Consider the following 13,129-nt stretch of genomic DNA (forward strand, 5'->3'; position numbering starts at 1 on the left):
GGCACAGCAAGATTCAAGATCAGACCCAGACCCTCCTGGCCATCCTTCCTTATTACACTGCTCCTCCCATCAGGGCCAGGACTTGATTTCTCCAAAGTACATTGTGACATTTCTCATGGGCTCCAGAACTCTGGTGCAGTTTGCAAAATGGATAGGTTTCTCTCTCACCTTCCTTCTCATTTCCCTACTGAAGCCCATGAGATTAAAGACAGCAACCCTGGAGCTCCACAACAGAAAGAAATGGCCAGAGAAAGGGGCACGTTTCCCACCCAAATCACCCAGGAGCCAGGTGCAAGTGCCTCAAGTGTCCATGTGGGCCAGGGACCAGGGGCAGAGCTGAGGCTCACCTGTAGGCGATCCTTGCTTCGACTGTGAGTCCACCTGGGCTCCCCCAGGCTTGAAGGAGAGCGTCTTTGTTCCCTGCTGCTTTTCCAGCTCCCCTGAGGAAGGTAGAGGCCATGAACAGACAGGAACCCTAAATTCTACCCCACAGAGGTGAGCAAGGAAAAGTGGGGAGAGCCAGAAGAGGACTAGGAGAGCCCTACTACATGCTACAGGGAGGGACCTTAGGGTCTGGCATGGCACTCAAGGTCCAGTTAACTCTTCTCTGGGGCCACAGTCTCATTTGTACATCGGGATGGCAAGATCTGCTGGAATGCCAGAGGGGCAGTGGAAGAGGCTAGTCTGAGGAAGGTGATGTACCTGGGCTGGAATCCTGGCTCTGACGCTCCCTAGCTGTGTGGCGTTAGGCAAGTTATCTTAGCTTTCTGTGCCTCTCTGCAGGGAAGACAAAGTCGGTATATCTAGTCCATCCACGTGTATCTGGAAGAACTGAGCCCACCTCGGCTACTGGGCTTCTGCATGTGCTCAAAGCTCTCTCTCAAGAAGGAGATTCCGCCTACCTGGGCATCTGTAGGGCTTGCACAGCCCGTGTGGCCAGGACATCTATCTTGGCATTCCACTTTAATGACTCTCCCTGGACTGGAAACTTGTTCCATCTCGTTCTCCCCATGGTGTTAGAAAACTGCCAGTCACCATCACTGGAGCTCCGACAGTCATTATTAAATAACTCCTCCAGCTTCTCTGTTCCAGGAGACATAACTCAAGTTCCTTTTATTAAAGCTGCTCTCCTGGGTTCCATTTTCTGTCTCTCTGGTTGTCTAGAATCCAGGGACACTGAACTGAAAGCCCCCAAACCAGAATAATCTGTCCCGATTGCCTGAATCACAACATCCTTCAAACTTCATATTTTTACTGAACTGAGAATTGTTGGACAGTTCCAGAGGGCCTTCTGGGCTTTGGAGAAATTAGCATCATAATTACATACAAGAAATCTGCAGAAACTGGGTGCGGCGCTTGCTGTCACTTACCTTGAGAACTTGGACACCTTCCTTAAGCTCTATTAGCTTTGGTTTCCTTGTTTTAAAAATGAGATTAATAGACACCCGTGGAAAGTGGTTGTGAAAACTGATAGGCTCTGCCTACAGCCCAGTGCCTGGCATGGAGTGATGCTCAATTCATGGTAGCTGCTACTGGCTTCCATTTTCTCTTTCACTTTCTGACTTCCTCTCCTGCCTGCCCCATGGCCAGCCTATCATCTCTCCTCCCTTTGTCTTCACCTGAAGACCGAAAAAGGAACCTAAGCCTTTCTCCCTGCTCCCTTGCCCTGGCCAGCAGGAGGGGATGTTCCCCTCTGGACACAGAAGATCCTGACAATATCTGCTCCTCAGTTGCTTTGGGAAGGGATTTATAGGCTGCCCTACAGCTGATGGGAAAAAAGATGTCTCTTCCAGCAACTGCTAGTGCTGGGAGTGTGCAATGGCTCCCCAGGGCAGTGTGGAAGCCACCTGAGAAGTTTTGACCATAAGAGACATGAAACATCCTTGAGAATGTTCTAGAACAACAGCTAAGGTGGCCTCCTGGGAATCCACTCCAGCCCCTGAAAAGAGTCTGTTTGTGACAGCACAGAAGTCAAATGAGCAAACAATGCAAAAAGGAATGCGCATGTATTTAGCCCCACCATGCAGTGACCTAAGCTATATCTGGTGGTTTTTGTTTTACTCTGATTTCAATTATTTTCTTAGGAAACTATAAACAGAACGTCTTCTCCCAATCTCAGAGTAGAAAGAACAAGAACCTTGAAACCAGACTTAAAATGCAAATGCCAGTTCCTCCACTTCTCATAGACATGACCTGGACATACTAATTCCTTCTCTGAACCTCATCTCTAAAGTGGGACAAATACATCTGTCTTCAAGGTCACTGCAAGGAATAGCAGAACATAGATAAACTGCCTTGCACCTAGCAGGTGTTCCAAAAATGATGCCCTGTCATATTGACCCCCTGCTCAAAACCCCTCACCTGGTGTAGCTTGGTGGTGGAGTGGTTGCCTAGCGTGTGTGTGTGTGAAGCCCTGGGTTCCACTTGTGTGCACGCTCCAGTGTGCCTAATTTAACTGTAAAGCCACACCCACATCAGCCCCATTTGTCCAGCAGCCTGCAGTGGTGCTGGGAGCGGCAGAGGTGGGGAATGTGGGCGGGTCCAAAGTGGGGCAGGGGCAAAATGGGGCTGCTCCCAGGAGCAAGAGGCATGTCTGTCTATAAACTGGCCTTGCTGGCCACCTCGGGGAGTCCCAGGCCACTGTATCCTTACACTCTATCCGGATCTGCTCCAGTTCTGTCACCTCAGCGATGGACTCCTTCAGGTCCTCCACGAACTTCTGCATCTCATCAGAGCCCAGGGCACAGAAGTGCAGCATCTGCTTCTTCTCAGAGCCCGAGACGGGGGTCACAAGTGTGATGCCATGAGAGTAATCTGGAAACCAGCCCCAGGACCCCAAGGGTTGTGAGCAACAGCAGCATCAAGGGCTAGAGCCAGCCAGATGTGGGGAAGGCATGGAGTCTTTGTGTACTTGCCCCTTCACCTGCCCCCCAGCCCTTTTCCCTCTACTTCCCCCACTCCCCCATGTGCCTGTCTCAGGGTCATTTATTCATCATCAAGGCTTATACTCCAGACCTGGGGATATAGCTCAGTTGGTAGAGTGCTTACCTGGCATGAACAAGGCCCTGGGTTCAATCCCCAGCACTACCACCAAAAAAGGGGGGGGGGACTTACACTCATTCTCAAAGAGGTGGAACTGCATGCCCAGCAGGCCGACTGACTTGCAGAAGGTGTATGTGGAGGAGCTCTTCTTTTTGGGGCACAGTTTGAGAATCTGCCAAGAGAGGAACAGGAAAATTTACTGACTATGGTGGATTCCTGACAACATGCATATGCACACACACATGCACCAAAACCCAGGGACACTTGTGAATACACCAATCAACCCACAAACACACACACACACATACACGTGCATGCATTCAAGATATATTCACACACATATATACATGTACAGATATACATGTGTGCTTTTCACTGATGAAAACCTACCTGTGGCTGTTGCCTCTGCACTTAGAAGCCAGTCCCATTTCCTGCCCTTGCCTGTAAGCCTTACTGGATCTGGCCACTGTTTACACTGGCTTTATGAAGGAGCCACACTGTTCTCCTTTCTGCAGCTTGAAAAGGGGCAGCTCAGGGCCTTTGCACATGCTGTTCTCTTTCTATAGTTCTTCCTGCAGCTTTGTGTGTGGCTGGATTACCCTCATTACTTAGGTCTTGACTCAAATGCTACTTCTTTAGAGATACCTTCCTGGATCATCCTATGTAAAACATAAACCAAAAACAAACCAAAGTCCTCTCCCTTGACCTCAGTCTCTCTGACCTGTCACCCTGTTTTATTGTCTTTGTAGCACCTTACTGCCATCTGATATTCTTTTTCATTTATTTGCTTAATTGTTTTCTCTCTCCCTCTCCTACTAAAATGAAAGTTTAGCCAGCCAGTTGCTCAGTATATAAGTATTTTATTAGCACCTCCTCTGGACTGGGCTCTGGGATTACAGGTGTTATGGTTTGGATGTAAGGTGTCCCCCAAAAGCCAACAAGTGAAACAATGTAAGAAGGTTTAGAGGAGAAATGATTAAGTTGTGAGAGTCTTAACCCAATCAGTGAATTATCCCCTGATGGGGATTAGCCGAGTGGTAACTGAAGGAGGGCAGGATGTGGCTGGAGGAGGTGGGCTTTGGCGGCGTAGCTTTGAGGTATATATTTTGTATTTGGGAGTAGAGTCTCCCTCTCTGCTTCCTGATCAGGTGAGCTCTTCCCTCTGCCACGCTCTTCTCCCATGAGGTTCTGTCTCACCTGAACTCTGAGGAATGGAGCCGGCTGTCTATGGACTGAGACCTCTGAAACCATGAGCCCCCAAATAAACTTCTCCTCCCCTAAAATTGTTCTGGTCAGATCTTTTATTCACAGCAATGAAAAAGCTGACTAAAACAACAGGAGGACACAAGAAGTGCCCCTGCCCTCAAGATGTGGTGCTGGAGGAAGACAGTCAAGATGTAATTCAATCAATCAATAAAGCATAGTGAAGAAAGGGGTAAATAAGGTAATTTCAGAAAATGGTGTTTTGAAGAAAATGAAACAGGGTAAGGAACAAAAAGTGACCGGGCAGTCTGCCTTGCTTGGTGGGCAGGAGGGTCTACCTGGGGAGAGGTATTTGAATTGAGATTGCATAGAGAGGGCAACTACCACACCAAGGTGGAGCGGAGATTCCTAAGTGAGGGAGCAGCCAGAAGACAGTCCTGGTTGGTGGGAGCAGCCCCCCTGGGGCCAGAGCTCTGGAGCAACCCCAGGAGTGCGTAGGAGACGCAGTCCAAAGACCTGGGCCCTCCCCTACCCGGGGAGGCCGTTTGGAGCCCAGGTGGGACCTGATGTGCACTCTAGAAAGATGGCATCACAGCCTGTGGAAGGAGGCCTTTGTGGTGGGGTGCCAGTAGACAGTGAATGTCCCTAGGGGAGGCTCTCGGAGTGGGATGACATGCGGCAGTGGAGGAGTGAGAGGGGATGCCCACGAGGCTCTGAATAGAGAGGATGTGGGTGGTACCACGGGAAGATATATCTTGTTGAAAACCTGCTCACCCGTTTCCGGGCGCTTAGAACATGCCTGACACATAGTTGATACTGATTAAAGATCTGGTGACTGCATACTTGTTTTCAAAAAGCACAGAACCTCCCAGTCGTGTGTATGTATGTGTATGTGAGCAGGATGCTCACGTGCAACCGGCGCCCACCCAGCTCTCCCCAGACCGAGGCGTAGCACATGCTCCAAGTGGGCCCACGGTCCCTGCCGGGCCTTGAGACGTGAAGCACATTGCTGTGCTCCCCGTCCCAGGTTTTGTCTTGTTTTGTTTTGTTTTGGAACTTGGAATGGCAGATGGTTTGGGGTCTACTTCACTGCCACCTTGGTGGGTCTCTCTGCTTCAAGTAGGAAGGGTCACATTCTCCTGAGCTACCTCACACCCACGATGTGTAAATGCCAGGAAAACGGTGACTCAGGCACGGCGTGGAGAGCATTCTGTCTGCGAGCTCTGGCCCCCCCCCACTCCTCCACTTCAGAGTCCCATTCCAGACTGAGCCGGGAGGGGGGCCTGGGGCAGCTTCAGCCCTGGCCCCGCCCCGCCCCGCCCGGCCCGTCCTCTCTGCTCACCACCAGCAGGTCGTTGAAGAGGAACACCTCTCTCTGATGCGCCGCCTGCTTCTGCAGCTTGTTCACGTCGGTCACCTCGAAGAGCCGGCTGCAGCAGACAAGCCGGCGGTGCGGCACCGACAGCACCTGGAACCCAGGCGCCGGCTGAGCCTACCCTGCACCCACCTCCTCCCTACCCCGCACCCCGCTCCCAGTTTCCAGCAGAGGAGCCGACTCAGGAAGAGGGGATGCCCTTCTGCCATTATAGCAGGGCCTGCACTTGACCCTTAAACTTCTTCTCTCCTTATCTGGGGCCTTTTCCCTTCATCTCACTTCTCGGGGAGCAAAGCCAGAGGAGAAGGGGTTCATTATGCTAGAGGGAGTGAGGAGATTAAGGAGTGGGGAAAAGAACTCCAAAAGAGCCATCAATTGTTCGCATCCAGCCACTGTCAACATTTTCCATTCTGTGACCTTAAGGGCACCCCCCCCTTCCAATGACTCCTCCATCCCTTTCTCTACTGCACACCCAAATGCAGGTGTGCAAGAGCGAGGAGATTACAAGGACACACGAACCTTCTCTAGTGGGTAAGAGAAGCAAACCATTTACAAACCAGACAGAGGCCTAAGACCTCAGCCACCAAGGCACTAAAGCAGACTGGGAGTGGGAATCTAACAGAGCCCTGGAGGAGGCCCCCAAGTTCTCCAGCCTGCTCCCCAAGCCAGCCATTCAGTCAGGAGGGACTGGAACCTGCTCTTCCTCCTTTATATTCATGGTATAAAGCACTTCTGTGCCCATGTGAGTAGTGCTGTAATCTACCCAGGATGCTCACTTGAAAAATCGTTGCACAAACTCACATTAGCTAAGTTATGGAACCAACTCAGGTGCCTGTCAATAATTGAATGAATTAAGAAAACGTGGCATACATACACAATGGAGTTTTACTCAGCCATAAAGAATGAAATTACGGCATTTGTCAGTACTTGGATGGAACTGGAGGACATCATGCTAAGAAATAAGCCAAACTCAGAAAAATCAAGGGTTGAATGTTTTATATGTGGAAGCTAGAGCAAAATAAGGGGAAAAATGGGAGCGGGGAGAGTCTGATACCAGAAGAATAGAGGGAAGACCAGTGGAGTAGGAGGAGGAGGATGAGGGGGGAGGGGAGGAATGGGAAGGAGAAGGAAATGTGGAATGTATTTGACAAAATTATGTTGTGTGCATGTATAAATAGACCACAGTGAATTAAAAATATCATTACACACTTGGAACACATTGCCTGTGACACAGGTTACAATGAAGGGGCACCTCCATGGTTTGAGGCACCAGTCTATAGCCCATTTCCAGGAATTCCTGGTATCCATGCCATCCTGGAAAGGGATTCTAAACTTCTCCATCTGGCCATTCAGATACTTCAACCTTATACCACAGGGCAGTCCTTCTTGACATCTCAACCATAGTCTGTCCTGCTGTGGCAGCTGGTGGTAAGAGGCAATGTGGATATTATGCAAGGGAAAGAACAAGGCGCAGCACTTGACACACAGTGAATGGATAACAGAAAAGTGTTTTTAAAAGGTAAGGAGGAGAGTGGGAGGAGATGTTAGGAAGAAGGAAAGGAAAGGAAAGGAGATGTGAGATAGGGGTGGCTTGGTAGCCATGGGAGAGGAAACCAAATCCCACATGCTCCGTGGTGGACACTTACTGTCTTCATGCCCACAATGGACTTCTCCACCTTGGTGACATACGTGACATGATCCTCATTGGACTTGAGCTCCTTCTGCTGAATCCTCTCATAGATGCCTACTACCAGCTCCCTGGGGATGTCAGCACCATCATCCACACCTGCCAACAGGGAGGGGGAGCAGGAGGAGAAGAGGGGGACAGTGGGGTTCAGAGCCCTGGACCATGGGGACAAAACCTTACCAGACAAGCTCAGGGAGGGTGGCCCTGCTCGTATCAGGCCCTGCTCCTGTCTCTGTTCCAAAGCCTTCAAGAGCTGGTTCCCATCCTCTTTAAGGACACACTCCTCAGGAGGTATGACAGCTACGTATGGCCCCACGGCATTTCTAGGATCATCTGCTGACGTGTTCAGTCAGAACCTCCACTCTCACCTGGCAGGACCCTTTCCTGATGGCCCAATACAACCTCCATGTTCCTGCTAAGTGTCTTTGCTTCTGAGGTCCCACTGCCTTCTGAGGATCTGTCTTGACCTCCCCCAGCCCCACCCCAGGAGCATCTTTGGGATGTTCTCTATAGGATCTCCCCGCCCCAGGCCCTCTCCTCCAAAAGGGAGTATGTTGTTGAGTGATCTTTGTGGAATGGGTGACAAGATTCTCCCCTTACTGGGAGCTTTGGAGGGGGCGGGGGACAGGCAGCAAAGAGAAGCTGGTAGGTTGCCTGTGGTGACCCAGGTAATGAGGCCCTCCACCCTGGCTCCTATGTCCCCGTGAGGCCCACACTCGGGCAACGAAGTGTCCTAGCAGGAAATAGACCCACGTGAAAACAATTTTCTTTTGGAAGTAGAAACAGGAAGTAAGAAATATTTCTTCTGTATATTTTCCCCAACCCTTTCTTATTTTTCTTTTCTTTTTTTCCCAACTCTTTCTTTAATGTCTACATGCTTCTTTTATAAGAAGGAAAAATTAAAAATAGAAGGACTTTGGCAAATGCCCTCAAAGGAGCTTTCCCAACTACCGAAAGGACGTCATGCCTTCTAACTCCCTATCTTGTCATTCCTTCTTCCATGTCTGATCTTGGTTTTTAAAGTCAGGCAAACAAGTGCTGCAGCATCCCAGGGACCTGAAGAAATCAGGCTGTGGGTGAGAAAGAGCAGGAACACAGGTTCTCAGTTCAAGACTACCTCAATGCTCTCTGGATGCCCAAAAGGCCTAGATCCATCAAGAAAGACAAGAGGGAAAGGGACAGAGCACCCTGGGGTCTGGCAAGTGGATGAATAATGGGATGGATTAGCAAACCTAAGACAGCTGAAACCTAAACTAGCAGAGGTTAGAAGCCACCCAATACCCCACAGGTGGCAAAAGGAACTGGTGGCAACAGGAACCCCAGAGAGTGAAGTGGAGGTGAACTGGAGATAAACACAGGTGGAAAATGAGCTAGACAGCTGTCCTGTCTCCTCCTCTTTTCAGCAGATGACTGGTACTTAATCCTGAAGAAGGGCTAAACCAGGAATTTGGGGCTGGGGCAACTCAATCCCAGCCAGGGGTGGGACTCTGTGCTGAAAACAGGAAGATGAGGTTGATATCTATGTATTGAGAGACCTTGATCTCATTTCCCCCAAAGATCTCAGAACACTGGCAGCCAGAACTGTACCCTCTGAGCAAAAGGTTGGACATTTATCTTCTGGTAAAAATCAACCAATAGAAAAGAAAATATCTACAAATCCTGCAGTAGCAGGTGACCAGGGAGCATCTTAACTAAATCACCCAAGAAAGGCCATAAGTGAGCAGGCCTCACCTGCACCCACACAGCTTTAGATCAGCTTTTCAGTAGCTCCCTCTTGACTACAGACAACCACATTTCATCAACTATGTTTGGAAGGTCTGTAACATAAAAGAGAAAGAAATAAAAGGATAACTGGAAAAAGGAACCCAGAAGGAACAGGCAAGCAGGTAGCCAGTAAAACAAACAAATAAGAACATACGAATATCTTCAAAGAGCTACGAGAAGATATTGCAACTAGTAAACAGGAATAAAATGCTATAAGAGAAGAACATTCAGAGAACAACAACAACAAGTTACTGGAATTGAAAACAGTAACAGTAGGAATGAAAAATTTGGAAGGCGGCTTTAAAGTTAAAGCTGAGGGACATCTTCCAGAAAGTCAATCAAGAAAACAATGATGGCATATAGAAAACTATAAAGATTAGAAGATCAAGTAGGAGACCCAAAATCTTAATAACAGGAAGTGAAGAAAGTACAGAAAATATGGAGAAACTAAATGGTCAAACATGGTACAGTGTGCCCTGGTGTCCACGGGTTCTGTGTCTGTGGGCTCCACCAACAGACAAACAGAAATATTTCTAAAAGCCTGCATCTGCCCTTCCTTGTCATTATTCCCCAAACGGTGCTATGTAAACAGCAAGACCACTATTTGCATTGCATTTGATATTATAAGTAACCTAGAGGTGAATTCAAATGTATGGGAGGATGTGCCTAGGTTTTATATATAAAAGGCACTTGAGCATCTGAGGGGTACACTGGAAAGCAATTCCCTGTGGATTAACAATATTTAGTAAATATAAGAGATAATAATATTTAAGAGAACCTTACACATTTGGAGGTTGTGTGTTTTTAGGCTGTAAAGATCAACTCAGTACTGAGCACAGTGGGTGGAAACAGAACCCTAGCCAGGCACATCATTATGAGAATTGAAAACACGAAAGGCAAACAGAATCAACAACTTTTCAGAAAGAGAGAAAAAGAGTGTGTAAAAAAGGCCAGGAATTCAAACGGTAGAGCAGCACTGTCAGCTAAGGCACGATGGCAAAGTTTTAACATTCCCATTTACATGTTTACTTCTGGAATTCTGTTGGACATTTGCTGTTCCCAGCAAACTCCCAATCAAAGGTGCAAATAGAGACAGGTATATTTGAAAATGCAAGTTTTCAAAAATGTTTTTCTCCAAGATGCCTTTTCTTTGAAAGTCATCTAAAAATGAGGAAGCTATGATATTTAGGAACAAGAAATCCAGCCCAGGAGACTCCTGGATGATGGATTGTGGCTGGCCTGGCCCAACAACCATCCAGATAGAGCAGAAGCAGAGGCCCTGGGAGACACGGCTGCAAGAGGATGGGAGTCCTGGGGTTCCTCCCAGGTCTGTGTGATTGACAGGAATTGGATAATCAGGGGCAAGGACGGGATGGACTGGTGGCAGGTATCTAGAGAGCTAAGGAAATAGAAAAATAATACAAGTACTGACTCCAAGGAAAATAGAAATGGAAAGGAATCGTAACTCAGGTTTGCACTGTGTGTAGCCAGCCTCCCTAACGTGAACACTGGTTTTAATGGGGATGGTGTGGGGAAGGCAGATGGACAAGAGCTAAATTCTGAAGTTGTATAATGGGAAATTAAAATATAATGCTTAAAAAATTAAAAAACTAATAAGCAATAGTGTTTAAGAGAAACCAGATACCAATATGTATATGTGTGTATTTATGCACATATATGCACACATCTGTATGTATCTATAAATATCTGTCTCTCTCTCTCTCTCTGTATATATTTCTGTCTAACCTAATTTATATAAAGTTCAAGGATTGGCAAAATAATGGTGCTAGAAGGCAGAATAGTGTTCAGCTTAAGCTTAGGCAAGTGTATCTAATGGGATGCAACAGAAGAATGTTCTGGGATGATGTAAAAATCAGTATGTGGATACAGGTGCAATCACACAGGTGTCTATGAAGATAAACAGTCATCAAGCACTCAGATTTACATACCTTGTATAATATGTACTTTATACCAGTTAAAAAAGGAATAGAAAAAAAAGAAGCAGGACAATGTTACTTATTGATATAGAGGGAACACAAAATAAATAGCTAATAGGTGCTTGCTTAGCATATATGAGGTTCTGGGTTCCATCCCCAGCAGCACAAAATAAACAAACAGCTAAAAATGTTGAAAGTGTTTGCCCCTGGAAAAGAAGAAAGATGAGATGAGCAAAGACTAATTTTTTCTGTAGTGAGCCTTATAGAATTATTTTGATCTTATTAAATTATATGCATGTATAACTTTGATTTTTTTTAAAAAAATGCCAAAAAACATCAAAGGACTTGGCTGGCAGATGCTGTACAGCTGCCTGCAAGGTTGAATAAAATGGACCCAGGACCTGAAGGCTCTGTTCCTGGCTCTTCTCTCCTAAGTTGTAGAGTGCGGAAGGGCTAATGACACCCAGGTGCCCACTCTGGTGCCCGGGACCTACAGGCCATCCAATGGAGAGTATTCACATTGCCCAAGGGCCTCTGCTGCTTTGAAGATGAGCAAGCAAACTTCCCAGCCTGCCCTGGGGTGACCAGACCCTGAGAACAGCTGACAATCTACAGTTAGGTCTCAGACTCACAGAATTAACAATGAACTGGCCTGGCCCCCACCTCCTCACCTCGCAGGTTCCGGATAAAGTCCTCCAGCATCATCTTCCGGTCAGGCTTAATGTTGGGGCTGTACATGTCGGTGTTGAGGAGGATGATGGCGAAGGCCAGGATGAAGATGGTATCAGGGTTGTGGAACTGCTGCACCACCTCAGGGTTGCACATGCAGTAGCGCTGGCTGTGGTGGGGGAGACACAGGGTGGCACCACGAGCTTCCCAAGCTCCAGCAGTGGGCACTGTCGAGGGGATGACCCAGCTCCCCGAGGGCTTTGGGCCCAGGGAGATAATTGTCTGCCCCATATGGCAGTCCTCTTCCCCACTGAGAAGACAGGCTAGCAGCACTTCTCCCCAGGTGCCCCCCAGGACCAGCCTCACACAGATGCTCAATACAAATGTGCTGGCTGGTGGGGACGAGTGACGGGCAGTGGATCTGGAGGGCCCCATGTTGCTTCCAGCTTAGAGGGCTCAAGGGGTTCTGCCCCCTTTGTTTCCTTTTCTCCTTTCCCTCCAGCCCACCCTCATGCCTGTCTCAGAAGGGTGATCCCCCCTCACCTCTGGTCTCTGGAATCCCAGCTGCTCTGCTTCCCCACCCACACTCCCATGCTCTAGGCACATGAGAATGAGGAAGGGGTCCTACCTGAAGGCCTCTATGAGCCGCTCCACCTTCTGGGCCTCCCCCTGCACACGGATGTGAGCCTGGAACTTCCGCAGGGCCTCATCCAGCTCCATGCTGGAGAAGTCCATCTCATCCACCACGCAGCTGAGGGCAGGTGGAAGGAGGGGTGGTGAGGACAGGTGGGGACCCTCTGCTGTACTTGAGCTGGGGGATGTACAGCCAGGGCCCTCTGAAGTGGGCAGAAAGGATGGACATAGGGTCTCCCAAGCTCACTTCCCCTCAGGAGTCTTCCAGGAATAACCCAAGAGCACAGTGTTTTCGTACCTTCTTTCTACCAACACAACAGCCCTGTCAGGCAGGCCACAGGCTGTAACCTCCATTTCACAAGCCAGAAACCTGAGGCACAGAGCAATCAGCCGGTGCCCAAGGCCGCAGAGGCAGGGGGAGGCTGAGGTCAGACCCTCCTACTCCAAGTCCCAAGAGCCCAGAGTGAAAGCAAGCTTAACAATGGAGTAACAGCTGCGGCCTGGAGTCCCAACTAGGCAGGAAGCTAAGGCAGGAAGGAGCACTTGAGTTCAGTAGTTTGAGACCAGCCTGGGAGATAGAGTAAATAAATAGAAGGTATTTTTCTGATCTCTCAAAGACCTGTTGGGGAACCCCAGTTCTCAGGGGAGGCTTGTTGGGTAGGCTGGGATCCCTGAGGAGTAAATGACATATCTGATTTAATGTGGGATGGGGCACTGTGATGCACAGAGCCAGGTTCTGGTCCTGGTCCTTGGCTGAGCTTTTTGTGACTTGAATTGATGGACTCCCCCCTTTTAAGCCTCAGTGTGTTCTTCTGAAGA

The 13,129-nt window shown here is 48.6% G+C and overlaps 2 protein-coding genes across 29 annotated transcripts in view; both read right to left on the reverse strand.

Moving 5' to 3' along the window:
* The window catches only part of Erc1 (ELKS/RAB6-interacting/CAST family member 1), a 1,605,700-nt gene that overhangs the window by 1,368,418 nt on the left and 224,153 nt on the right, over window positions 1–13,129 (reverse strand). The gene's annotated exons all lie outside the window — the stretch shown is intronic.
* Window positions 1–13,129, reverse strand: part of Iqsec3 (IQ motif and Sec7 domain ArfGEF 3) — a 115,591-nt gene that overhangs the window by 19,070 nt on the left and 83,392 nt on the right. For 8 of the 9 annotated variants that reach the window (XM_048787524.1, XM_048787515.1, XM_048787517.1 and 5 more), the window contains 7 exons: window positions 12,306–12,428; window positions 11,680–11,846; window positions 7,267–7,406; window positions 5,588–5,713; window positions 3,115–3,214; window positions 2,653–2,814; window positions 348–440 (listed from right to left, as the gene is read on the reverse strand). In XM_048787524.1, the coding sequence (XP_048643481.1) occupies window positions 348–440; window positions 2,653–2,814; window positions 3,115–3,214; window positions 5,588–5,713; window positions 7,267–7,406; window positions 11,680–11,846; window positions 12,306–12,428 (911 nt within the window). The remainder of the gene's footprint in view (window positions 1–347; window positions 441–2,652; window positions 2,815–3,114; window positions 3,215–5,587; window positions 5,714–7,266; window positions 7,407–11,679; window positions 11,847–12,305; window positions 12,429–13,129) is intronic. The other variant, XM_048787516.1, reaches the window with a different exon arrangement.

The sequence above is a fragment of the Marmota marmota genome, unplaced genomic scaffold (assembly GCF_001458135.2).
Source record: "Marmota marmota marmota unplaced genomic scaffold, marMar, whole genome shotgun sequence".
NCBI lineage: Eukaryota > Metazoa > Chordata > Mammalia > Rodentia > Sciuridae > Marmota > Marmota marmota.